General features: G+C 39.0%; 5 protein-coding genes across 5 annotated transcripts in view; 2 read left to right on the top strand and 3 right to left on the bottom strand.

The window, feature by feature from the left end:
• Nucleotides 1-344, top strand: part of CBG07070 — a gene marked incomplete at both ends in the record, with an annotated part of 2234 nt that extends 1890 nt beyond the window's left edge. Inside the window, 2 exons of the mRNA XM_002632157.1 lie at nucleotides 3-163; nucleotides 207-344. Of these exons, the coding sequence (XP_002632203.1) occupies nucleotides 3-163; nucleotides 207-344 (299 nt within the window). The remainder of the gene's footprint in view (nucleotides 1-2; nucleotides 164-206) is intronic.
• A 1676-nt stretch (nucleotides 345-2020) lies between these two features.
• CBG07071 lies at nucleotides 2021-6235 on the bottom strand (the record flags this gene model as incomplete). Its single annotated transcript, XM_045243206.1, has 12 exons — nucleotides 2021-2217; nucleotides 2267-2394; nucleotides 2440-2771; nucleotides 3135-3353; nucleotides 3394-3621; nucleotides 3668-3796; nucleotides 4223-4435; nucleotides 4480-5014; nucleotides 5063-5160; nucleotides 5214-5359; nucleotides 5404-5522; nucleotides 6147-6235. 12 exons carry the CDS (start codon nucleotides 6233-6235, stop codon nucleotides 2021-2023), a joined length of 2433 nt encoding a protein of 810 aa, XP_045093399.1.
• A 2981-nt stretch (nucleotides 6236-9216) lies between these two features.
• On the bottom strand, nucleotides 9217-10314 carry CBG07072 (the record flags this gene model as incomplete). The annotated part of the gene is made up of 3 exons (XM_002632159.1): nucleotides 9217-9395; nucleotides 9990-10223; nucleotides 10272-10314. The coding sequence occupies 3 exons, from the start codon at nucleotides 10312-10314 to the stop codon at nucleotides 9217-9219; spliced, it is 456 nt and encodes a 151-aa protein (XP_002632205.1).
• Nucleotides 10315-13325: 3011 nt separating this feature from the next.
• On the top strand, nucleotides 13326-15930 carry Cbr-mlt-8 (the record flags this gene model as incomplete). Its single annotated transcript, XM_002632160.2, has 4 exons — nucleotides 13326-13493; nucleotides 13542-13780; nucleotides 14187-14382; nucleotides 15733-15930. The coding sequence occupies 4 exons, from the start codon at nucleotides 13326-13328 to the stop codon at nucleotides 15928-15930; spliced, it is 801 nt and encodes a 266-aa protein (XP_002632206.2).
• A 419-nt stretch (nucleotides 15931-16349) lies between these two features.
• On the bottom strand, nucleotides 16350-20859 carry CBG07074 (the record flags this gene model as incomplete). The annotated part of the gene is made up of 8 exons (XM_045243204.1): nucleotides 16350-16925; nucleotides 17677-17978; nucleotides 18029-18227; nucleotides 18500-18619; nucleotides 18662-18914; nucleotides 18966-20142; nucleotides 20354-20496; nucleotides 20723-20859. The coding sequence occupies 8 exons, from the start codon at nucleotides 20857-20859 to the stop codon at nucleotides 16350-16352; spliced, it is 2907 nt and encodes a 968-aa protein (XP_045093398.1).
• Between the last annotated feature and the right edge of the window lie 3023 nt (nucleotides 20860-23882).

Here is a 23882-nt window from a genome sequence, read left to right as displayed (position 1 = left end):
AGAGATGATGACTGAAAGCTCGGATCTTCTCAAAGCGATTCGAAAGAACAACTCGGAACTTCGCGAGATCGTCATCAAAGTCAACGAGGAGTTCTCGACGTCGACGGTTCCGATTCCAGAGTACGATACTGTCGACATGAAGTGCTTGTTAGGCGATGATCAGGTAGTTAGGAAATCTTGAGAAACCAAGAAATCCAAATTTTCAGGTCCCAGAGAAGAAGACTCTTCTCGAACTGATGAAGGAGCAGCAGAAGAAGGATCAAGAGGAACTGGAGCGTATTCTCCGCGAGTCGAAGGATCTTCTCAACGACTTCGAACATCTCAAAAAGGGAATCAAGGCCTAAATTCTGTTTATTCTCTTTTTCGCTATCATCTTCCTCTCTTGTAGCATTCTGGAATTCCAAATTCTCTATTATCTACAATCTCTCGCTTCTCTTTCCCGATCCTTTTCTAAGTCTTATGTGCTTTTCTGAAAACAGTCAGTTGATTCCAAATTGGCTAAAGTTGTCCTTTTTGATCTCACAAAGAATGCTTCTTGGAGTTAATAAAATATTTATTGCAGAACAATCTTTATTGTCCTCTGAATCTATAGAACATGTGACAGCTGGTTTTTAAAGACCAAAATTTGGATCCAGCAATTTGCCCATACCATAACTTCGGACAGTCAAGAGATCCTGGTCGTAATTGGGACCAGTATATCAAATTTGAATGTACAACATTTTCAAAACAAAAAGTCAATAAAACATGTTTCTATATAAATAAAGTAGGTGAGGAAGACGGCTGCGAAAAAAGATACTGAGAAGCTGATGAAAGGTGTGGCAGATGGCGTTAATGGCATAATGAGAATGGGCGAGTTTGTATGGAGGTTTTCAATTATCCTTTTGATTAAAGGTGGGGGAGACAGGAGATTTTTCGTAGTTTTTTTGTAGCTAGAGTATGCATTCTACCGTAACGGTGTACAACGCTTAATGTCACTCTGCGTACAGCTGTCGTCCTCGCCTTTATGTATGCAATCGGGTGTGCGCTTTCTCTTTGCCCGCGTAGCTCATTCGGTAGCGGCGCCGCACCCTCAATCATCGCCCTCACAAGTTCAACTCCTCGAGGGGCATCTTTGAACGAAATTTCGAGAACATTATTTTTTTCATGTCCCCCCCCCCCCCTTTAAGGTGTGTGTACCTGGGAAACATGAATTGAGCTTTCTATAATCTCTCCTTAAGACGCGTGATTAACAATTTCTGATCTTGCGAAGGGGGATTGGAAAACAAGGGAAGTTTCACTTTTGATCGGTTAGTTGAAAAATTTTCAAGAGTATGAGAGGACAATAAAAGAACGTCTTACTTTACAACTAGTAGAAATTTTTCTGGTGTGATCCGTGATAAGTGACATTTGTATGTTAGGAGAACATGTGTCCGAGAAGAAGCCAAAGATATTCAAGATCTATTTCGTTCAGATTTGAACACAAAAGTTGTCGAGTGTCAGTATTTTTGAGCGGGAAAACTGAAAAATTTGAGAATAGTTAGATTCAAAAAATCGTTTTATTTTTGGAGCTTTTCCCATTTCCGGAAAAATTGTAATATTTAGAAAGACTCGTACTTTTCTCTTTGAGACAATACATCTCTTTTCCTGCCATGAAAAAGTAGTCAACTGATAAAACATTAGTGATATTATGATAAATATTTTATCAGTTGACAAACTTTTGATATATTTTACAGGAACCGAAATAAATTAGCTCAAACTTGAGTGAGCATGATCCCTTCTATTACAGGTTTTACGGTAAGTTTGGCCCAAAATGAGAGGTGTCTCAGCTTGTTTATTCTTTCGAAATTTTCTCAGAACTTGGAACAAATCTAGTGTGTCTTGACGAATCCGTATCCTTGGCAACAGAGTCTCAGCTATTGGGGTGGCTTTTATTTTAAAAACGTACAAATTCATGAGACATGACAAATATCATTTGGCGAGGAACACAGGAAAATATACATATACAGTATGATATAGAAAATTATTAAGTAAAAGTGTTTTTTCAAACAGCAAGATCAAAAATAACCGGCGAATCGTCCTCTTCCTCGTCACCATCGTTCTCGGCCCCCTCATCCGCACTTCCCCTCGCCAAGTCTTCTGGATCAACTTCAGAAGCTTCACGGGTGTTTGACGGACGGCTGTGTTCGATGGAGTGAGCGCGAATGGCAATGGTGAGCATTATGAAGAATCCACGGAGGCCTTCAATTTTTATATTTCCATGGAACATATTCCAGAATGATTTTCTTACAAGTGATGCCCAATGCCACTATGATTGGTGGCCAATCGGTTCCCCAACGGTGGTTCTCTCCATACAGCCACATGTAAGCATTGAGCATAGCCATCTCCATAGTGGCCACTCCAATGTAGAGGGATAGTCTGAAAATCAATCAATGATCTCAAGATCCATCTTCAAAATCTTACTTCTCCCCATTAATCTGTGCATATTGCATTCCTTGTCTCATTTGATAGAGAGCATAGGTGTGAAGACTGGAGAAAATCAGCAACATCAAACTCCGATACTCATTTGCCGTCCGTCTGTTTGTTCTGTTAAAGTCTATCGTAGCTGCAGTGTTCAAAAAGAACAGGACGACTAGAACGATTCCATTGAAGGTTTCCACGATGAACAAAGTGAACATAGCCGTCTTATACGAGATGTGTTTGAATACAAACTTTCTGTATATTCCATAAGCTAGCGAGTGGACTCGTGGTTTGTTGGGATTCACCGATGCATGAGCCATCCATTCTGGTGATGGCTGAAAGATAGGATTTTTAGCTAATCCATTTCTTTATTTCACATTAACCCATCTTGTTTCCTTGGTATTACTCTGGTCTAAATTCAATGCCGAAAAGAGTGGGCGGAGCTTAGGTCCGGTAGCGAAATCTTTAAAGGCGTATTTATAGGTGCATGCAATTTTGTCAATTTTTTCAAACCTATTTTTGCGATTGAACTTTCTATAAAAAGAAAAAAACTAGGCCAGAAAATAATTAAAAACCCGCATGCTCCTTTTTTGCGCCTTTAAGGATTTCGCTACCGGACATAAGCTCCGCCCAACTTCCAATTTTTCAACGCGCATTAAAATTAGACCAGAGTGTCCATGGCAACAAGCTCAACCCACCTTGATAGTATCGGACCATGGTAATCCATGCTTGTGCACTAATTGAAATAATTGGAGTGCGGCACCCAATCCCATAATCATAACAGGTGCAAATGTGATCATATACCCAATAAACCGTCTAACATAGAATGGGAGAGGAAGGAACCCGACACCAGAATCCACATGAACATTCACATCGCCTCCCATTCGGATGTAATCGAATACAGCCACGAACTTGGCCTGAAACTCTCATTATTATATGTTCCCTTAGATGGCTTACGAAAAGGAGCATTGGAACAATAGTGAACTGTAAAAATGTGAAGATTGGGCTTGTTGGACGAGTGAAGTATTCAACGAGCGATGGGCGCGCTGGACTCTGAGAAGTCATTAGAACATCTTGCTCAAGGCGTTGCCATCCATAAAAGAAGAAGATAAGGACGAAGATCGCGACTTCCACGAAACAAGTTTGAGAGGTGTAACGGAAGAAGGCGGCGATTCGAGTGCCCAGCTGGAAGATAAGCCTAAGTGCTGAGAGCTTGAGAGATTTAACTAACCGGCATGTACAAGAATATTGATGGAATGAAGAAAGCTAATGCGATCATCCCAACGCATTTCTTCGGAGAGTTCTGAACCATTGGGAAGTCATCAATGAAGGCTTGGTAGATGAATGTCACATAGACAAGCTGTAATTTTGAAGTTATTGGAACCACATTACCGTAAACACAATTCAATTGAGGCCCACTCAAACTATCAACTTCAGGCTCGATTATCTCGATTTCTGTAAAAGATATAAAATCTGTCAACTGATAAAATGCATGTCACAAAATCATCACCATTTTATAAGTTGACAAGTTTTTAATATCTTTTACAGGAATCGAGATAATTGAGCTCAAAGTGAACAGGTTGGGTGGGCTCCTAATAGAACGCAGCCCTAAACCGTCAACTTTGAACTCAATTAGCTCGACACCTGTAAAAGATATGAAAATCTGTTAACTGATAAAATATTTGTGATATTATGATAAAAAATTTTTCAGTTGACCATTTTTTGATTCCTCATACAGGAACCGAGATAATTGAGCTTAAAGATCACAACCCAAGATACGGTATGCACGCACCATTGGACCCAGCGAAGTGTACAGGTACTGGGCCGCAAAGTACAAAGCGGAAAACACCGATCCGAAATGTGAGCTGGCAAAGCAGACAGGAAGTAGGTCGAAAGATATAGTTTCGTCTGTAGAAGCATAAATTTTGTAAAACGGTTGAACATCAGCTAGATGTCCTTCACATCCGAGACGAAGAATTGTTTGCATGGTAGGGACAAGCTGGAAATGAGTTACGTTAGGTATTCCAAAAACAAGAAGAATACCATTAACAGAGGAACCAAAATAAGAGCACTAAGTCCGTTGACCCCACTTCTCAATCGACTAGTTGCCAGGAGTACGAACCCAGTGAAGGCAGATGCGTAGTCAACAATAAGGATCGAGGTTCGGAAGGTTCCCTGGAAGCTCAGATTGAGATATAAAACCCTCTTGCTCTCTTCAAATACCGTAATATCCGCCCAGAAGTCAGTGGCATCTTTATTGATCATGAGATCACCTGTGTATTCTGCCAGAATAGTACCAGCTCTAAAGTGAAATCCTAATCCAGTTAACCCGATGAGAACTGTCATGTACAACACAGCCGGTACCGTAATGAACACTTTGAACAGAATGTCTCCAAGACGATCGTAGTGCTTGGATAAGATATAGACGATCAAGAGCCACGTGGCTGCATGTGAGGCAACCAGTGGGACTGAGGGGATCGCCCAATCGAATTCCTCTTCGGGGTGACCGAGATACCAAGTGTTTGCACGCCATTTCGGGGGCATGCTCGTTGGGATCGGGTTGTGTCTGATGAGGAATCTGGAAGATTAATTTGTCTCAAAACTAAAAAGGTCATAAGATTCTCACTTATTGAACTCCTGAGCTGGCCAAAAGTTGTCTGGATAATGGTGGTTACCATCTTGGGTAACAGAAATATTCATTTTATCATTCAGATCGTGGCAGTACTGAAATTGGAATAACCTCAAGGTAAATGTTTAGAAAGTTTGAAATTCCGCACCTCAGAATTATAAGAGTGCCCACATGAGACCGCCCAGGTCAGTGTGGGTCGAATCGAGAAGAGCATGTAAAGCAGATTCTGTGAACCACGGAGACTTTCAGAGTACAGACGTTCGGCTACATGCCAGGTTAGTGCCCATCCGATACCTGGGATAATTAGTTATAAAGGTAATTGACTAATAAACGAGTACCTGCAGAAATTGGTGCCAATTTTCGGAAGGTTTGAACTGGAGCCGATTTGGAGAGATGGCCAACTATCATCATTAGACTAATGGCAGGGATAGCGTATAAGGGGAAGAAGAATACCCATCTGAAAGTTCATCCAGACGTCAGGTTGTCCGTTTTTACACTTTTCTGGCCATTTTGAAGTGGTGGCCTAACTTTTCCATGTTGGGGTTTCAGGCCACCATGGTAGTGGCCCTAGGAATGATTTGATATTCACCTGGCGTGTTTTCTAGGTCATTCAACCGTGGTGACCTAAGAAATTGAATTTTCAAAAGTTAGGTCACCAATTCAAGCCTACCTAGTAAACACACCAGGGGTATGTAAAGTCACTTCTAAGCCATTGGTAGCCTAGACCCCATCTTGAAAAAATTGGACCACCACTTCAAAATGACCCAAAAACACACTAGGTGAATATCAGACCATCTAGGTCATTTTTACTTGGTGGCCTAGAAAACCAAACTAGCAAAAGTCAGGTCATCTCAAAGCCGAGTTGATAGGATACACTGGGTAGGACTGAATACCGTAAACACTCTAATAGAATGCCTCCTAACCCATCAACTTTGAGCCCGTATATCTCGATTCCTGTGAAAGATATCAAAAAGCGGTCAACTAAGAAAATATTAATGATATTATGACAAGCATTTTATCAGTTGACCACATTATGATATCTTTTACAGGAACCGAGATATATAGACTCTTCCACACCTACCGTATATCTGCAATAGCCAACTGGGTGGCCAGTGGGGCTGCCGCCAACACAACGATGGAGTATCCGAAGATTTGGTCGACGTGGATCATTATTTTGGCACAAAGTGGTATTGGGTTTAATTTCTCCTCATGTGTACATATTTCAGAGACTCTGGAAAAGAAGGAAAATCAATTTGAAACCAAATAGAATGAGGAGAAAATTGCCTGAGATTGTAACTGGGGGCCTGAATAATGGTGTCATGATTTTTTTCAGCCCCCTTTTCAGACTTTTCTCATGTGACTTTCTGTATATTTCTAGCAAGTAAATGACAACTAATAACAAATATGATGGTTGTGTGAAAAACGAAAAAAGAGGGAGAAAAGAGAAGAAGAGGAGGCGACTCCAAAAAAAGAGCAGGAAACTCGAAAACAAGAAAAATGAAATATAGAAAAACGGAGAAGAGAAAAAAGTGGAAAAGACGAAAGACACGAGAGAGACAAATAAGAGACATTAAAATTATCATAGCAACCGAGAGCACAACCCGTTGGGGAGAACCCTGGGGGAGGGGAGCATAAGAGGGAGCCACAAGAGGAGAAAAGAAAGATGATGTAGGTTGAAAAGAGAGAAAAGAATATGCACATGAAAATAGGAAAAGGTTGTTTGGAGTTAGGTGGAAATCCTGAATGATGTCAACTGCCAGAATCTGTTTTGATGAGTAGATTTCAAATTTTCCGAACACCTCAAACTACCGTAACTCCTCCAATAGAAGCCCACCCACATCGTCACCTATGAACCCACATTTCTCGATTCCTGTGAGAGATACATTTAACGTTTAACAAAATTTGGCATCCCTCACAGGAATCGAGATAATTGAGCTCAAAATTGACGGTTTTGGAGAGCTCCTTTATTAGAGGAAATACAGTGATTACTTTCAACTAAAATTTTACTCTCTGAGCGGTACAGTACATGGACCATCTAGATAAACAAAGTAGACACAAGTAAGTAGGCTTCTGTACAAAGTGACAAGACTCTTTCAGATGAACTTCAAAACGTTCTAACGTCCATGTCTTCAAAAACTTCTGTACCTTCTGAACTACCGTAACGTTGTAACATAGACCACACAAACCGTCAACTTTGAGCCCATATATCTAGGTTCCTATGAAGGAAATCAAAAAATTGGTTAATTGATAAAGTGTTGTTGATATTATGATGAACATTTTGTCAGTTGACCAACTTCTGATAACTTTTACAGGAAGTGTTTACGGTAACCATTAGTCCCTGATTGAAACATGTGGATATGCAGATAAACAGACATTCAGATAGACTTAGAAACAAGGATGAAACATATCTGAACCGATACAGTAACCACAAAAATAGAGCTACAAGGAAGCTTTAAGAAATAGATCCAAAGCAAAAGCGAACATAAAACATCTTGTACAATTTTAGATGCCAATTTTTTCTTGTTTATTGTAGCTTCAGTCTTATGACTGATATTAAACAAAGTTTTCCGATATTTCACATATCGACCAAAAATCTAGTTAACCGCCCACAGATGTGGCATAAGGTTTCTTGTGGTATAACGGAAATTAAAGCGGCAGGCACAGTCTGTAATTATCATGGGCTCAGTAGTAAACAAATTGGATAGAAAATAATATAGTAAAAACGTGATTGGGAAGCAAACTACAGATTGATTGGAGGGAAAAAGAGAAATAATTGAAGGGAAATAGTATGGGATTTCGAAATGCTCTCTCTAACCAATTAACCTATAAAGTGTTCGGTTTGGGGATAGAAAAATCGAAAACCATTACTAGAGAGACATAAAATCTAAACATGGGCAACATAACATTTCGAAATTTTGGATTCATAAATGGCCAGGTGGTTAATAGGCCATAAAAAAATGAAGAATGGAAATAAGAGGGACGAAAAAAGAAATTAGGGGGACATTTACCGATTTTCAAAAAAAAAAAAGAAATTCGTTTTGGATTTAATCAAACGGACACTTTTCAGAATACACAAATAATAATTGCTGTCATTATAGCTTTCCATTGAAGATGAAAACCAAATGCTATAAAACCTGTAATACATGGGCACCGTCAAGTTTGAGATAATTTATCTCGGCTCCTGTGAGAGATATTGAAAAGTTGTCAACTGATAAAATGTTTATAATATCACTGACATTTTATCAGTTGACAACTTTTTGAAATCTTTTGAAGGAATCGAGAAAAAATAGCTTCAATTTGGCAGTATGGGTTTCCCTCCTATTAAAGGTTTTATGTTTAAAAAAAATCTAGCTGAGAGGAAATCCATTATAGTTTGAAACAAAAAATTATGCCAATCACAAGATTCAATTTCACAACTTTCCCTAATCATAAACAAATCAAAGGGAAATATAAACAATAAACATGACCTAAAACTTAAAATCTTCGAAAATCTCAAAATTCTAAAAAATTGGTAAATAACTTTTTGTGGGGATGTGTTGTAAGAATATATAACAACACAAAGCCAAAAACGTTTTGGGTCATTCGATTCTTGAGCAAATAATCAACCCCGATGAGAGAAGTAACGCAAGAGATAGGGTCTACCTGGAGAGACTTAGACGATCAGACGTCTGGGAGATGAGACTGTTTGGATTGGAGAGAGTGGGCGAGAGAAAAATTGGTTGGGGATGGTTTTATTGATTTTGAAAAAGGGAGAGAGAGAGAGAGAGAGAGAAAAAGGAGAGGAACCCTATGTGGACAAATATTGAAGAGTTGAACACTTCCAGTGTTTACATTATTATTCAATTCTTCCTTTTTTTTTCAGAGGGAAAACTTTTTTTTTGCAAATTCATCCTGCGGAAGAGTCTTGGGTACTGAAATCCGGATAATCTTGGGATCAAGGGAGCGCCTTCTCAATTTAGAATGGTATTTTTGGCACTAGGGTAAAAATAGCCTTTATAAAAAAGAAAAATAATTGGGCAGTTGTTCATTCAAGCAGAGATTGACATGATAAGGAAACTAATGAATTGATATGGGTAACTTTTTTTTTCAAAGTTTCATAAATCATTCAATCTCTTCAAGCTTATCACTTTTTTATTCAAATCAGCAATCATTTATGGATTCGCCCATGGTGCTGACCCAACACTTCGGGTTCCGCCGTTTCCCCATCCGACTGGAGCTCCACCGATTCTTCCGTTTCCACCCATTCCGATTCCAAAGTTTCGTTCTATTCCGAGTCCTCCGAATGGGTGTTGAACACCGACGCCAGTGTAGATTCCAATGTCACCGAGGCCTGGAATTTCGGGAGCTACTTACCGTAAAAAACTGTAATAGAAGGACTCCCAATTATTCTCCATTCCTGTGAAAGATATAAGAAAGTGGTCGATTGATAAATTGTTCATCATAAGATCAAAAACTTTTTGTCCATTAATACATTTTGAATATCTTTAACAGGATACATTGGCTCAAACTTGGGGAGCCCTTCTATTACAGGTTTTACGGCAATAAGAGAAAGGAGTGTAACTCCAAAAGATTATAGTTGTTTTTAGTTAGGCTTTCAAAAACATATTATACTCTATGGGAACTCAGATAATGGATATCAATGTCGACAAAAGGAATAATAGTCTGGCCTTTAAAAGTTAATTCAAGCTTTATTACCATGCAAGTGCACTAAAATCGTGAACTTTGAGCTTAATTATCTCGATTCCTGTATAAGATATAAAAAAGCTGTCAACTGATAAAATGTTGCTGGTATTATGTTAAGTATTAAGCCATCAGTTGCAATTTTTTCCATCTCTCGTAGGAATCGAGATATATGAGCTCAAAGTTGACGATTTGAAGACGACTCTATTAGAGCGTTTACGGTAGATTGGGAACCCAAACTTACCTTCCCCATATGGCACTGGATTTGTCCCGGATGCTGGTCTCAAAAATCCGGTCCCCTGAGCAGTCTCTTCATAATTATTCCATCTCTGAAACTCTGCTAGAGATGGCCCTCCCAGCGGACTTTCATGATGTATTCGCCCCTCTTCTCCCCTTGGTCTCGAATTGTTTCCTTTAAAATCTTCACATCTCCGCGGATTAATTTTGCAGACCAAATCTGTGAGGGATCGAGAGATGGCTGGAAAAGTTAGAGGATTTTTCTGATATAGGTGTCAAGAAAACAAACCAAATTCCAGAGAAACAGCTAATAAAATAAGGAGAAGTTTCATTATATGAGATAGATGAAAAATCAATAAAAATGTGTGGGTCGGGGTTTACAACAACAAGTTATCGCCTGAATGATAGATGAACTGATAGGGAAGAAGGTCATGAAATTGGACCAAAGTTTCAGAGAATTGAATGTAAAATTTGAGAACTTTGCCTTATGAACATTTCAGAGAACTTACCGTACAGGATGGCGCACAAAAACCCGGACTGATAAAAAAGGGTATATCTCTAGAACTAAGAATCTCGGAAGCAGGAGAATTGGTAGAAATGTAATTTTACATTTGATTCAAAACTACTGAAATTCTAGAAATAAGTCCCCAAGTCTAGGTACTTTTATGATAGTCTGATATGGAACGGTGTAATCTTTCATGCATGTCGTTATGTATGGGATGAAGCAACTTTGACAAGCGATAACTCAGCTTAAAATTGATCAAAGAATTTGAAACTTGACCAGTTTGGTAAATGAATTAATGAATTAATATCCATGTGTCTGTTTGTCTAGATGTCCGCATGTCGGTCTGTTTAGCGAACCCTACGCATCTTATCTCCGACGATAAGCTAAGCTACGACGTTAGCAAAACGAAAAAGACCAAAGCAATGATAACACATCGTACCAGTGTATTTATCCAACTCTTGCAGATTTCAGGCATTGGAGTCTTCTGTGTCGGTCTATAGGCAGATCCTCTAGTTCCGGTAAGCTTTCTGTAAACCTGAGAATCGAACGTTTCTAGATCACAAGATCCGTCTCCTCGTATTCAATTGTACTTATTTTGCATATAAATCCTCGTGATCTCTATTTTGAATTCCCAATAACAACATACCCTTTCCCTTTTCTAATCTATTGTCATTGATCCTATCCTATTCTACCCTATCCTTCTCTATTTTCCAAACTGTACGATTCGTTTTGGAAGACTTTTACCCACACATATACACTCACATCATCATTTGGTTGCCCTTGACTGATCTGCGCGTCGTGTACGTCTTCTTACCCGAATGGGGGCCGTGACCTATATTTCAAAATCCTCCCCTCGTCTTCTTCTCCTTCTTCTCCTTTCCCTTCCTTTCCTGGTTTACCTATCCTTCACTCGTATTTCCTGTGTAGGTTTTGTATACTTTCCGGATCCTCAGGTAGATTTAGCATATCTAGTTGGGAGTTTTGACAAAAAAAAGGGCGGAGCATCTTGTGTGTCCACTTTAGCTTGAAGTGACAGGACACTCTATTTTGAAATGGTCAAATTCTTGAAAATTTTTTGAATTAGACAGCTTTGGAAGTTCCCACTTTTTAGAAACCGTAAAACCTGTAATAGAAGCCCCCTAGCTTTTGACTTTGAGCCAATTTATCTTGGCTCCTGTCAACGATATAAGAAAGTTCTCAACTGATAAATTGTTCTGTGTAATATCACCAACATTTTATCAGTTGACAGTTTTTTTCTCACCTTCAATAGGAATTGAGATAATTGAGCACAAACTTGACAGTATGGGTTATCGCTAAAAATCTGATTTTTCATAATTCCAAAGGTTCAGACTCCCGTTGCAAACTGATTTTCTGGTCACATTTTTTTTTAATATCTACAAATTACTTCCGGATTTTCCGTGTTTGCACTTTTCCGTATCACCCGTACCCATCAATATGACTGTTTGAACTCCTACTCCTTTTTATCTCTCATCCATAACGAAAGTGGGCGTTTCCATCTTTAATGATCTTTGAATCACTTTCTTTTTTTCCTTTTGATATTATGAAACCATCCATTCTAGTTTTCTCTGTGTGGGTTTTGACTATAGATAAAGTGAATGGCCATTACGTATGCATCTATGTTAGTATAGTTCTAAGAGAAGCGATCGCTCGAGTGTCCGAATTGATCACTTTTAAGGTGAATCAGGGGGGAAATGGAAGAGGGTGGGATATAAAAAACAGGAAACAGGAGAAGCAGATGTTTTTGTCATTAGCTATTCTTTTTTTTCAATTTGTTTAGTTTTAGGAAAAAAAGAAGTAGAAAATACGGTAAAACTTGTAATAAGAAGATCCCACACTGTCAAGTTTGAGCTAAATTATCTCGGTTCCTTCAAAAAATGTCAAGATTATGTAAACTGATAAAGCATTGGTTGAACATTTTATCAGTTTGCAAGGCATTGATATCTGTCACAGGAAGCAAGATAAATTGGCTCAAAATTAACTAATTATGTGGCGTTCGATTGTTTACGGTATGTCACTTTGGATAGTGAGTACAACCCTTGAGAAAATCTCTTTTCAAGAATTTTCAATTTTTGATACCCTGGATGAATCACTACAAAATTATCAACTGCAAAACTTAAGCTTTAGCCACCTATTTTTGATGTCTTTTATAGATCGGCAGTCGACTGTGTAGCTCAGCCGTTAAGTCAAGACGACTTTTCAATTTTGAGTCTATATATCTCGATTCCTGGGAAAGATACCATGAAGTGAACAACTGACTAAATGATTATCATCTTATCACCAAAATTTTATTAGTAGACAAATTTTTGATATCTAGCATTGAAACCGAGATAAATTGGCTCAAAGTTAACAATTCAGACCGCTTCTATTACAGGTTATATGATAATTTTGGGAGTCATGACTCTCCTACCTTTCAAACAGAAAGATGTTTTGTTTCAGTATATCTATCGGTCTGGATGTCTCTGTGGCAATCACCAACCTCTTGAATTCTTAGATTTCCTCCAATCCCTTTGACCATTTTCTATTCAAAGAACAAGTTCCCTCTCTCTTCCCAAATATATACACACAGACATAGCCACAAGAGATGATAGTGTCATTTATTCAGGCAGAAAATACTGGATAAGAAGTGGGTATCACTCACTGGAAAGATACCCTCTTCTCTTCTCTTTTTTTCCGATGATAATCTCGTTTCTTGGCGGATTAGAGGATTGAGTAGTAGTGCCATCATTTCGCCCTGTTCTTTTCCTTCTCTTTTTATCATTTTCTTAATTTTCTGAACCATCTTTTTAGCAGCCTCCTAAAACTCTAAAATTTCAGGTAATGCTCCTTCTACTCCTCCTCGTTGGCTCAGCAGTTGCTCAGAATCCCCTGACGAAAGCATGGAATGAGGCAGTACCCGGAGTGCAGCCGTTCTGGGAGAAGTATCAGACAGGACCACATGGAGTTGTAATCAGAGGATGGCAATTCTCCAGATGTGCCAGTGAACAGGTATGATTTGCAGTCTGTCATCTTTTAAACTCCCAAAATTGCTTCCAGTGGACCAACTACGTCGTAAACGTCTCCAACATTGTCATCTGGCCAGACTACCCACGATTCCCAGGACCAATCTTCTTCAATGTCACCATGGATGTGTCGGAAGACTTGCCACTCGACAAAATTGAGATGGACTTGGAGGTTCGTCACGCTGTGACCAACAAGCAAGGATCCAAGGGATGGCAAGTCATCCCATGCCAAGGATGGAACATTATTGATGGATGTGATGGAGTTGGATCATGGTTAGTAGACAGATTTATTATCTAGAAAATATGCCTAACTATTTTAAGAATTTTATTAACTGCAAAAAATGCTCAGCATTTGTTTGATTTAGTAAAATATCAGACAAGGCGGAAAAGAAGGGCCCCACACTCTGTCAAGTTTGAGCTCAATTATCTCAACTCCTATGCAAGATATTGAAAAATGGTAAACTGACAAAACACTTATGATATTATGATAAACAATTTATCAGTTGACCACTTTTTGATATCTTTCACAAGAACCGAGATACATAGGCTCAAGGTTAGAGTGTTTATGGTAAACTTCTCTTCCTACATGCTTTGGTTGTCCCGATGTTTGACTATATTGATTTTTCGAATATCTTATCCTACAGACAGACTTCCTCTAAACTAACAACATCTGTTTCAGCCGCTACTGCGACATGCTCGACAAGTGCAACGAGGCTGTTTCTGGAGCCCACAAGTACGTCAAGGACCGCAAGGCTCTCGATTTCTTGAAGCAAAACAAGCTGTGCCCACCACCAAAAGGACACTGGACCATGACTTTCTCAAAGGTTTTCAGTTCTGAGGATCTTCCAAAGTCCTTCTTCGGACCACTTCAATCGGTAGGTGTCGAGCTTGTTTTTATATGTGGTTTCCGGCCATTTAGTGGTTATCTGAATTTCTCAGTTGATTTTGACCGTTTTCAGGAGTCTGGAGCTCGGCTGTCAAGTTTCTGATCACTTTGAAATTTTTTGAGGATGTGCAACAGATCTAAATTGAACATTTTGCATTCACAGATATTTTTGGAAATTCCTTATTACCGATTTCTGAAATACACCCCCTTTTGGACCGTTTTTGTACTAAAAACTGAAAAAAACAGGTGTCTTTCCGAAATCGGCTAATATCTGAAAAACTAGAAACTTTCCAAAAATTCTGTGAATTCAAAGATTTAAATCTAGGTCTGTTTCAAACCCTCTACAATTTTCAAAGTGATCGGAAACTTGACAGCCTAGCTCCAGACTCTTGAAAACGATCAAAATTGCCAAAAATCAACTAAAAAATGGGTCTTGGTAATAATTGGATTGGAAAATAGTCAACTGATGAAATTAGTAAAACTCAAGGCCAGAAATATTGTAAATCAGGACTTTTTACATGTTATTCAAGAGCAGAGACATTGAGGCCAAAGTAAAGGTGTATACACTCTAACAGAACGCAACCCTGAGCTGTCAACTTTGATCCCATATATCTCATTTCCGTTAATAGGTATCTAAAAGTGTTCAACTAACAAAATGTTTATCATAATATTAAAAATATTTTGTTAGTTGACAACTTTTTGATATCTTCTACAGGAACTAAGATGGACTCAAAATTGAAAAGTCGGCGCTTGACGGCTGAGCTACACCACCGGCTGCCAATCTCTTAAAGGTGGGGGGACATGAAAAAAATAATGTTCTCGAAATTCCGTTCAAAGATGCCCCTCGAGGAGTTGAACTTGTGAGGGCGATGATTGAGGGTGCGGCGCCGCTACCGACTGAGCCACGCGGGCAAAGAGAAGGCGCACGCCCGATTGCATACATAAAGGCGAGGACGACAGCTGTACGCAGAGTGACATTAAGAGTTGTACACCGTGACGGTAGAATGCATACTCTAGCTACAAAAAACTACGGAAAATCTTTTGTCCCCTCACCTTTAACTTTGAGCAGATTTATCTCGGTACCTGATAAAGGTTTCAAAAAGTCGTCAACTGACAAAATGTTGCTGATATTATGATAAACATTTTGTCCGTTGACCACTTCTTGATATCTTTTACAGGAAATGAGATATATAGACTCACAGTAGACGGTTTGGGAGCATTATATAATGTTAGAGGAAATATGGTATCCTTTAAAGTAGACCCATTTAAGGTCGAAACGAAAAACGTAGTTTTCTAGAAATCCTTGAGTTTCAAAATTCCTCAAATCAACGTCTTCCAGAACGAATACTGGCTGACCTTCTCATTCACCGACGGAAAGGACAAGAAGCTCGGCTGCGCCCGTCTCTGGGTTGACGTCTGCAAGTACCATCTCCAAGACAAATCCCAAAAGTGCCTTCGGGATCCAAACGCCTTCAAGAACTTCATCAACGAAATCTCATCGCAAGCCGAACAGATTCGTTCTAGAAATGGAAAGTAAAAAAAAATCGAATTTTCCCAAAAATCAACTTCTTCCTTCCGATCTATGCTCTGTGGGTATATGCAATTGTTTATTTTTTTTTTCTCTTTTAATTTTGTTTTTTTTCCTTTCTGCTGTAGCTCTTAATTATGCCTAATATTTCATAATTTATTTCTTGACTTCCCTCCAGCCGACATGCTTGCTTTCATGTTGATACAATTTTTTTTCAAAAAACTCGCATTTTATCACTGAACTTTGGAATGAGACAGATAGGGGAGGGGCGCTAAAGACTAAAAAAAAAGAAGGCATTGAGCGAAAAGGGGAGGAACAAACATTAAATTATTATAATAAAAGAAACATCTGATTTGAAAGATCGAATAGGTTTTTGTCACCCACGGGAGAGAAAGGGAAAACGACTAGAATTAATTTGAACGAGAGATTTAGGACCATTGAGAGGCGAGAGCATTGGAACGGGCGAGTCGTTTGGTTACGTAGGAGCCGACGACGAGGCCAGTGAGCACCAGAGAAATTAGAACATGGTCGAAGTCATCCTGAAAGCAAAATGTCAGAGGTTTTTGAACTAGGTCACAATCCCTCACTTTCAAAATATCAAAAGTACCACTTGGCACCAGCCTCGTGAAGAACAAATCCGTTCCATAAGCCAACACTAAACTCGTGGATTCCAATCCGGATGGACTTGTCTTGATGCCTCGAACTCTGTGCACTGTCTGATTGTAATTGATCATCTCCTCAGTGGCCACAGCGATCTCTGGCATGTATCCAATCATCATTTCCTCTCGCATCGCTTGCGTCAACTCCATCGGGCGGTTGGCATCCAGAAGACGTCGGGAGACTTCGTGAATGTTACCAGAGGGATGGGCTAGGAGGATGGAGCGAGTGGTCAGACCTTGTTCTGTTTCTGAAACACTCATTGCGTCCACTCCTTGAGCGTAGATGTAACTTTGTTGGGCGACCACTGGAGGAAGCTTCTGGACGATCTTCGAGTCGAATGTTTCCTGAAAGTTTAGGAAAGATTAGCAATGCTAGACAAATTACGTCCGTGTGCCTCTAAAACGGGATTCTGAGATTTTGAAATTCTGAGCTTTGTTGTTGAGATTCTGAGATTCTAGTATTTTGAGATTCTACGATTTTAAGATTCTGAGATTCTGAGATTTTTCGAGATTCTAAGGTTAAGAGATTCTGAGGTTCTAAAATTTCTGAGGTTCTAAAAAAACCTGAGATTCTGATATTCTGTTATTTTGAGATTTTGAGATTCTGAGAGTCTGAGATTCTAAGATCTTGAGATTCTGAGATTTTAAGATTCTGAGATTCTGAGATTCTGAGATTATGAGATTATGAGATTCTGAGATTCTGAGATTATGAGATTCTGAGATTCTAAGGTTAAGAGATTCTGAGATTCTAGGATTCTGAGATTCTAGTATTCTGAGGTTTCGAGATTTTGAGATTTTTTGAGATTCTAAGATTCTGAAATTCTGAGATTCTAAAATTCTGAGTTTCTAAAATTCTGAGATTCTCAGTGTCTGAGATTCTGATATTCTGATATTCTACGATTCTAAGATTCTAGGATTCTATAATCCTGAGATTCTGATATTCCAAAATTCTAGGATTCTCAGTTTATGAGATTCTGAGATTCCGAGATTCTAGGATTCTGAGATTTTAGGATTCTCAGATTATGGAATTCTGGGATTCTCAGATTCTGATGGTTATTTCCAGGTACCCTAGTGTCTCGATTTTTTTTTTTCATACCTGTTGAGTATGATTCTCCTCGGATCCCTCGTACAACTCGATGATTCCCAACTCTGTCCGACGTCCCTTTTCCGACCAGTAGGTATACGCAATCCAGTTCTCCGAATGAACCAAATGAATCGGCTTGGCAGACTTTCCGATGGCAGCACTATGAACCACTTGGCCGGTGACTATATCCACCAGAGTGATTGTCAGATGCTGATTGGCTTTGTTGATCGAAGCGACAGCAGCCAGATTCGGGTTGACGTACTTGTATTGGACCTCGCGGGTGACCAACACTCGTCCTTGGGAGTGGACTTTTTCTGAAGAAATAGAATAGCTCATTTTAGAGGCATCCCGTTTCAAAACTCACGATTGAAGGATTTTCCCTTAACAGCTACAATCTCATCATCTGATGTCAATCCTAAGTTTCCTTGCCAGACTGGCTGAATTTTCTGTGTAGAAATATCGATTTTCAGTCCTTGAACAGATTGCTGTTGGAGATCCAAGAGGTAGAGAGAAGACGTGGTGGCGGTGAGCTCATCAGATGTGATCGATGGGAAGGTTTTGATCTAGAAGTTTTCGCAATGAGTACTAGACTTGAAACGCCAACGTTTAGCCCGATTTTCTCAATTCCTATGCAAGATATCAATAATGTGTCAACTGATAACAGTTGTGTGATATTATGATAAATAACTTAAAAGTTTAGAAAATTTGGATATCACAGGAATTCAGATAATTGAGCTCAAAGTTGACGGTTCGCAAGGGCAGAAGAAATACGGTGTTCTAGTATTTTCCGAATTGCTCACCTCATTATTCTTTCCAATTAACATCATGGGTACACATGCTTATTAGTATGCACTGGAAGAACCGTCACTCTTTTGACAGGATAGCCCAGCTCATTTCGAGACTCCACCTTTCCAATCATTGGGTTGAAAGACACGATGACTCCGTTTCGGGTGATCTAAACCTGTAGAGATGATCGTGGAAATCCGGAGCAGCTTACCTGATTACTAAATACAACAGAAGCGAGCCCATCCAACTGATAGTGAGCTGTGGTTCTTTGCACAAATAGTGGTACTCTCTTCTGCTCCAACTGACTCTCCAATGGCGAAAAAGAGTCACCAAGCCACATCTTCCATAAAAATTGTCCATCGGCACTGTCGATACCGAACACGGTACCTGAGGAAGTGACCACAATGATCACTTTTCTGAGGTTGAAGTAGTCACGTTCGAATGGTCCAGACGAAGCAGAGCCGCTGAAATTAGGAAGAAATGAAAACTGGCTACAAAAATTCGATTTTATTTACATTTGCCCAGCTGTCCTCACTGAATTGATGAAATCCGACACTCCATTGCCATCTCTGGAGATCGACGTCGCCACGTGGATGATTTTTTCAACGTTCTTGGTGAAGAATCTGACCAATTGACCGCATTGGGAGTGAATACGACGGGCGAACGCGGTGAAGAAGTTTCCTGCCTCCTCAAACTCGTCCTCGATCATCTGTTGACTTTCGGACAATGGAAGATCCACCATCTCCACGGAGACAGTGTTGATGAGGGATTCTGAATTTTTTCTGTGTATTTTTAGAACAAATTTCCTATCCTCACCTTCTCTAGCCCATTCTGAGTTGACCAGATTCGATGTCTCATCAACAGTGACGAACTCGATTCGGCAGTCCTCTCCAACCAGCACAATTTCCCAATCCTTCTCACTTTTTCTTGCGAAAACTCTCTTTGGTTTCGAGTTCTCCATTATCTTTCCGTTTTCTGAAGACGTTTTCACTCGTTTTGCTGAAGAGTGATGATTCGAATTGACGGAAAGAACACGAATAACTTCAGAAGACGCGACGACGATCGATTCGTGGTTTTCCGCGACGCCTACTGCTTCAGAAGACGTTACATCGACAGTTTTTCTAACTTGAAGTCCAGATTCTGGAGTCAGTTCAATGACGTGGAGTTTATCAACGCCACGTGTCAAGATGAGCTTCCCGGTGCTTGGAAGCAAGTGATATTGGTCAGAATCCAATTGGAGTTTGTGCACTTTTTGTTTGAAAACGTCGACGACCAAAAGCTGAGATCCCTTGAGACAAGAGATGTACTGGGAGTGTGCGTGGCACTTTTCCACTGAAAATCCTTCCATTTTCAGCTCGCTCGGGCTGTCAAACGAGCCATCATCGTTGATTTTAATTAGTTCCAGATGGGAGTCTCCTGGATGCGCTGACACGTGGATTAGGGACTCGTCGAGTTGGAAGAAAGCGGAGAATGATCTCTCTTTCTTCACCACTACTGTCTCTAGTGGCTTCTCATCGCTCGACCGGTAAGCCACCAAAGTCCTGCCGCTTGCCACGAATAGTTTCTCCTTTGCCACGTGGATCGCCTGAACTGACGACTTCTCTTCGGAAATTGTTAGCTGGCGAGCCATCACTCCGTTGTTCTTATGCCAAACACGTACGGATCGGCCGTCGGATGCGATAGAGTAGATATCTGAAAGAAATTTGGGATTTCCGTGGATTCCAGCCGATTTTTAGCGGATTTCTTAAAAATTAGATTTTTAGCCGATTTCAGCGTATTTTCAGCTGGTTTTTTATTTAATTTCAGTCATTTAAACTGATTTTTGGTGTTTAGAAAAAATATTTGAAGCTTGAATTCGTGATATTTTAAACTTCCGCCGAAAATTATCAAAATTTTAGCTCACATTCTCGATCCTTGGTGAATGTCTGCCCGTTCGGCGTTTCTGGAGTGTCCTCCATGATTTTCCGCCATCCAATATTTCCCGTATTCAATACTAGCGATGCTAGAATCGATTGCTCTGTGGAGATGATCAAACGGTCCGATTTGCTGGAAAATAGAGTTTTTAGCTGGGTTTTTTGAACGGAAACTCTTTTTTGGCTTCAAAATTCCAATTGTCAGAGCAAAATCGGTGACTCTTAGCTGTTTTTTAGGTTTTTATCGATTTTTCGAACATTTTTAACGGAAGATGAGATTTTTTGGCTTTTTTAGGTTTTTCGTCATCATTTTTTCCATATTTTGTTCAATGTCAGCTTTTTAATGTTGAAAAGTTCACCTTCCAGCTTTATCGAAATGCAAATTGGCCGGACACCCGATCAGCGGTTTTCTCCAGTCGAATTTCCCAACTTGATCTTCAAAAATCGCCGATGTGCTGGCGAAAAACGCTATCGTTACCAGTAGTGGTAACCTCATTTTACTGAAAAACATTCGAAAATTGTATTTTTACAAATAAAATTAACTTTTCAATGTCAAAATGAAGAAAAATCGGTGAAAAAGAGCAGAAATTGAGTGAGAATTGGAGCAAAAATCTCCAATTTTCGGTGGCCGAGTTTGGCTGGCCTAGGAAACGCAGGCGGAAGAGGAAAGGTGGAGGCAACTCGGTGAAAAAGGGACATTTTTATAAGGCTAAAATTGATTTACTGGGGAATTGTTTTGAATAAAATGAAAAAAGAAATATGTTATTTGATAATAGAAAAAGGATTTAAAAACAAAACATTGTTTAAGGAAAATCGAGAAGTTGATGAAATAAACACTAAAAGAAAGAGGTGCCAAAAGGCTCAAAATTTACCAATAAAAAAAAATAAGAAACTTGTTTTCTCGAGCTTTTCAATTTTGTAAAAAAGATTTGAGCACTTGAAAATGCTAAAAAACCGCCCGAAAACGTCATCTGAATAGAAAAGAAATTGTGGGAAGGCGTAAACAGGGGCACAAATTTGAATAGGTGCCAATTTATCAATTTTCACTAAATTACACATGTTCCAGGCCTGATTCAGGCTCCTGAATAAGCTGAAATAAAACACTGTTTTCTCATTCGCTTCTTCCAATTATTTTCACTTCTTGAATTCTGAATTCTGAATACCCCGGACTAAGCTATCCTTGACCTTCGGGTCCTTGGCCAAATCGAATCATCACATTAGCCGGAGCGAGAGAGATCATAGATTTCTCTATTCCACTCATCATAAACAAGTACACAATTATACACCCGATTTTAGGTTGTCCAGTTTTTGATTGATACTGCCATGTCATTTTGGAAAATTTTGGAGAGAAAGGGAGTGATGATTGAGAGAGAAATAAATTGTACTACCTACCGATTCTATTAAAAATCGGGTTTCAAAGAATAATTCGATTCAAAGAACAGAATGTTGCGCTTTTTTTATTTCAATTTGCAAAGTCAAAGTTTTAATCCCAATTATCGGAAAAATGTTTCTAAGCACTTTTTGAAAGTTTCTACTTTGAGGTCATTTTTCTCGATTGCTGTCAAAGTTATGAAAAAGTTGTCAAGTGATAAAATGTCAAACATATTGTCAGCAACATTTTATCAGTTGACAAAACTTTGATATCTTTTATAGGTACCGAGATAATTGACCTCAAAGTTCACGTATGGGTTGGGCTTCGGCTTCTATTAGAGCAAATACGGTAATTTGCCTATTCTAGAAAACAGAGACAAACTATCCCAATCATAGGGAAAACTTTTTTGATGATTTTTTAAAGAGTTTAAGGCGAACTTACTAATTTTAAAATATATGACTTTTCTCCTCGAAAAACGAAAATTAGTTGAAAGTACCGTAAAAGGTCCAAATCTAATAAAGATCAACATTGTGCCCAATTATCTCGATTCCTGTAAAAGATATCAAAAACTTGTCAACGGATAAAATATTGATGATATTATGGCAAGTAAACTATCAGTTGACAGATTTTTCATATCTTTGACAGTAATCGAGATAATTTGGTTCAAAGGTGAAAGTTGAAGGGTTCCTCTATTGTAGGTTTTACGATTAGGGGGCTCTTTTATTACAGGTTACGATGTTCCAATTTAAAAAAGTTTAGTTTTGTATAGTACCATTTATTACAAACGTTCCTGGTATCTGGAATTCCAATTCTATTAGCTAGGTAGGCTCAATAGATTCTTGGTTTCTGAGCTGGACCCCCATCTTCACCGGAACACATTTTTTTGATTGATATCTTACAATCAGTAATAGTGTAAACTTATTTATCATTATAGCCACTTCTCTATCTATCTCTCAAATTGTTTATAATCCATCACTACCTATCCAACTGACATTTGACCCATATCAATTCTCTTCTTCGGCACTAGTAGCCTCTCCTCCTCGGGCAGTATATATTTGTCTAGCACCCCTAGACGTCTCTTCATTTGCCATACTCTCTCACTCCCTCTATTACTCCCCCCACACGGGTTCTTGTGCTCTTCGAGGCCTTCTTCTTCTTCGCCCCATCCTTCTTCTTCTTCTCCTTTTTCCAAAAGGCCCCTAGATTTGTCGTTGTGATGCAATTTCTAAGTCTGTCCAGCCCACGTGCTGTTTTCTAGATTTATTTAGTTTTTTTTCTCCTTCTGACTTATATAAAATCAGACCATATTATATATTGGAATGATCGGCTATGATCAAAGACACACATTCTTATTTTTTTTTTTTGCAATATCTAGAATGAAAGAAGTTTTTTCTACAAATTCTTCACATGGTTCTAAATTTTTTATATAAAAAAGAATTTATATAAAAAGGAAATCGAGTGGGAGTGTACAGGCAGAATTCTCTTTGTTTATCCCTGCTTGTTATTTTGATCTCTTGTTCTCTTAACATGTTTACTGCAGGCCAAAGGAGGATAAAGAAGGAAATTTGATCTGGAAAATTCTATAGAAAACAGCTTTTCTTTCTTTGCTCTTCCTTTGGAAATGACCAGAAAGTTAGTGTCAGATTGTGCCAGAATGTTCTGATTTCAAAAATTTTATTTTCAGAGTTAAAGGAGTTTTCCGTACCCTTATTTTCTGAGAAGAGACCACTTGAACTGTTAACTTTGAGCTCAAATATCTCGATTCCTGTTAAAGATATCGAAGTTTTGTCAACTGATAAATAATTTATCATAAAATCACCAATATTTTATTTGTTGACAAATTTTAGAGATCTCTCATAGGAACCGAGATGATTGAGCTCAAAGTTGGGGTTTTTCGACATGTTCTGGAATTCCAGACAAATGGAGAAAGCAGTTTTTGAAAACCCAAAATGAATTTATTTTAAATTTCTAACAGTTCTCTGATTTTTTATCCATTTAGAATTTTACAACTCCTCCTAACGTCATCTGCTTCTTCTTCTTTTTCCGCTCCCTACCCCCATTTTTGCATCATGTGGAGCACGTAGATCCTAGATATCCACACATTTGCATCATCTAGTCCATATATACAGCTCTCCTCTGCTCCCAGT

This window comes from Caenorhabditis briggsae (genome assembly GCF_000004555.2).
Source record: "Caenorhabditis briggsae complete genome, chrII, whole genome shotgun sequence".
In the NCBI taxonomy this organism is placed as follows: domain Eukaryota; kingdom Metazoa; phylum Nematoda; class Chromadorea; order Rhabditida; family Rhabditidae; genus Caenorhabditis; species Caenorhabditis briggsae.
Note: the sequence above shows the minus strand (reverse complement) of the source record. Positions and strands in the feature narration are given on the sequence as shown.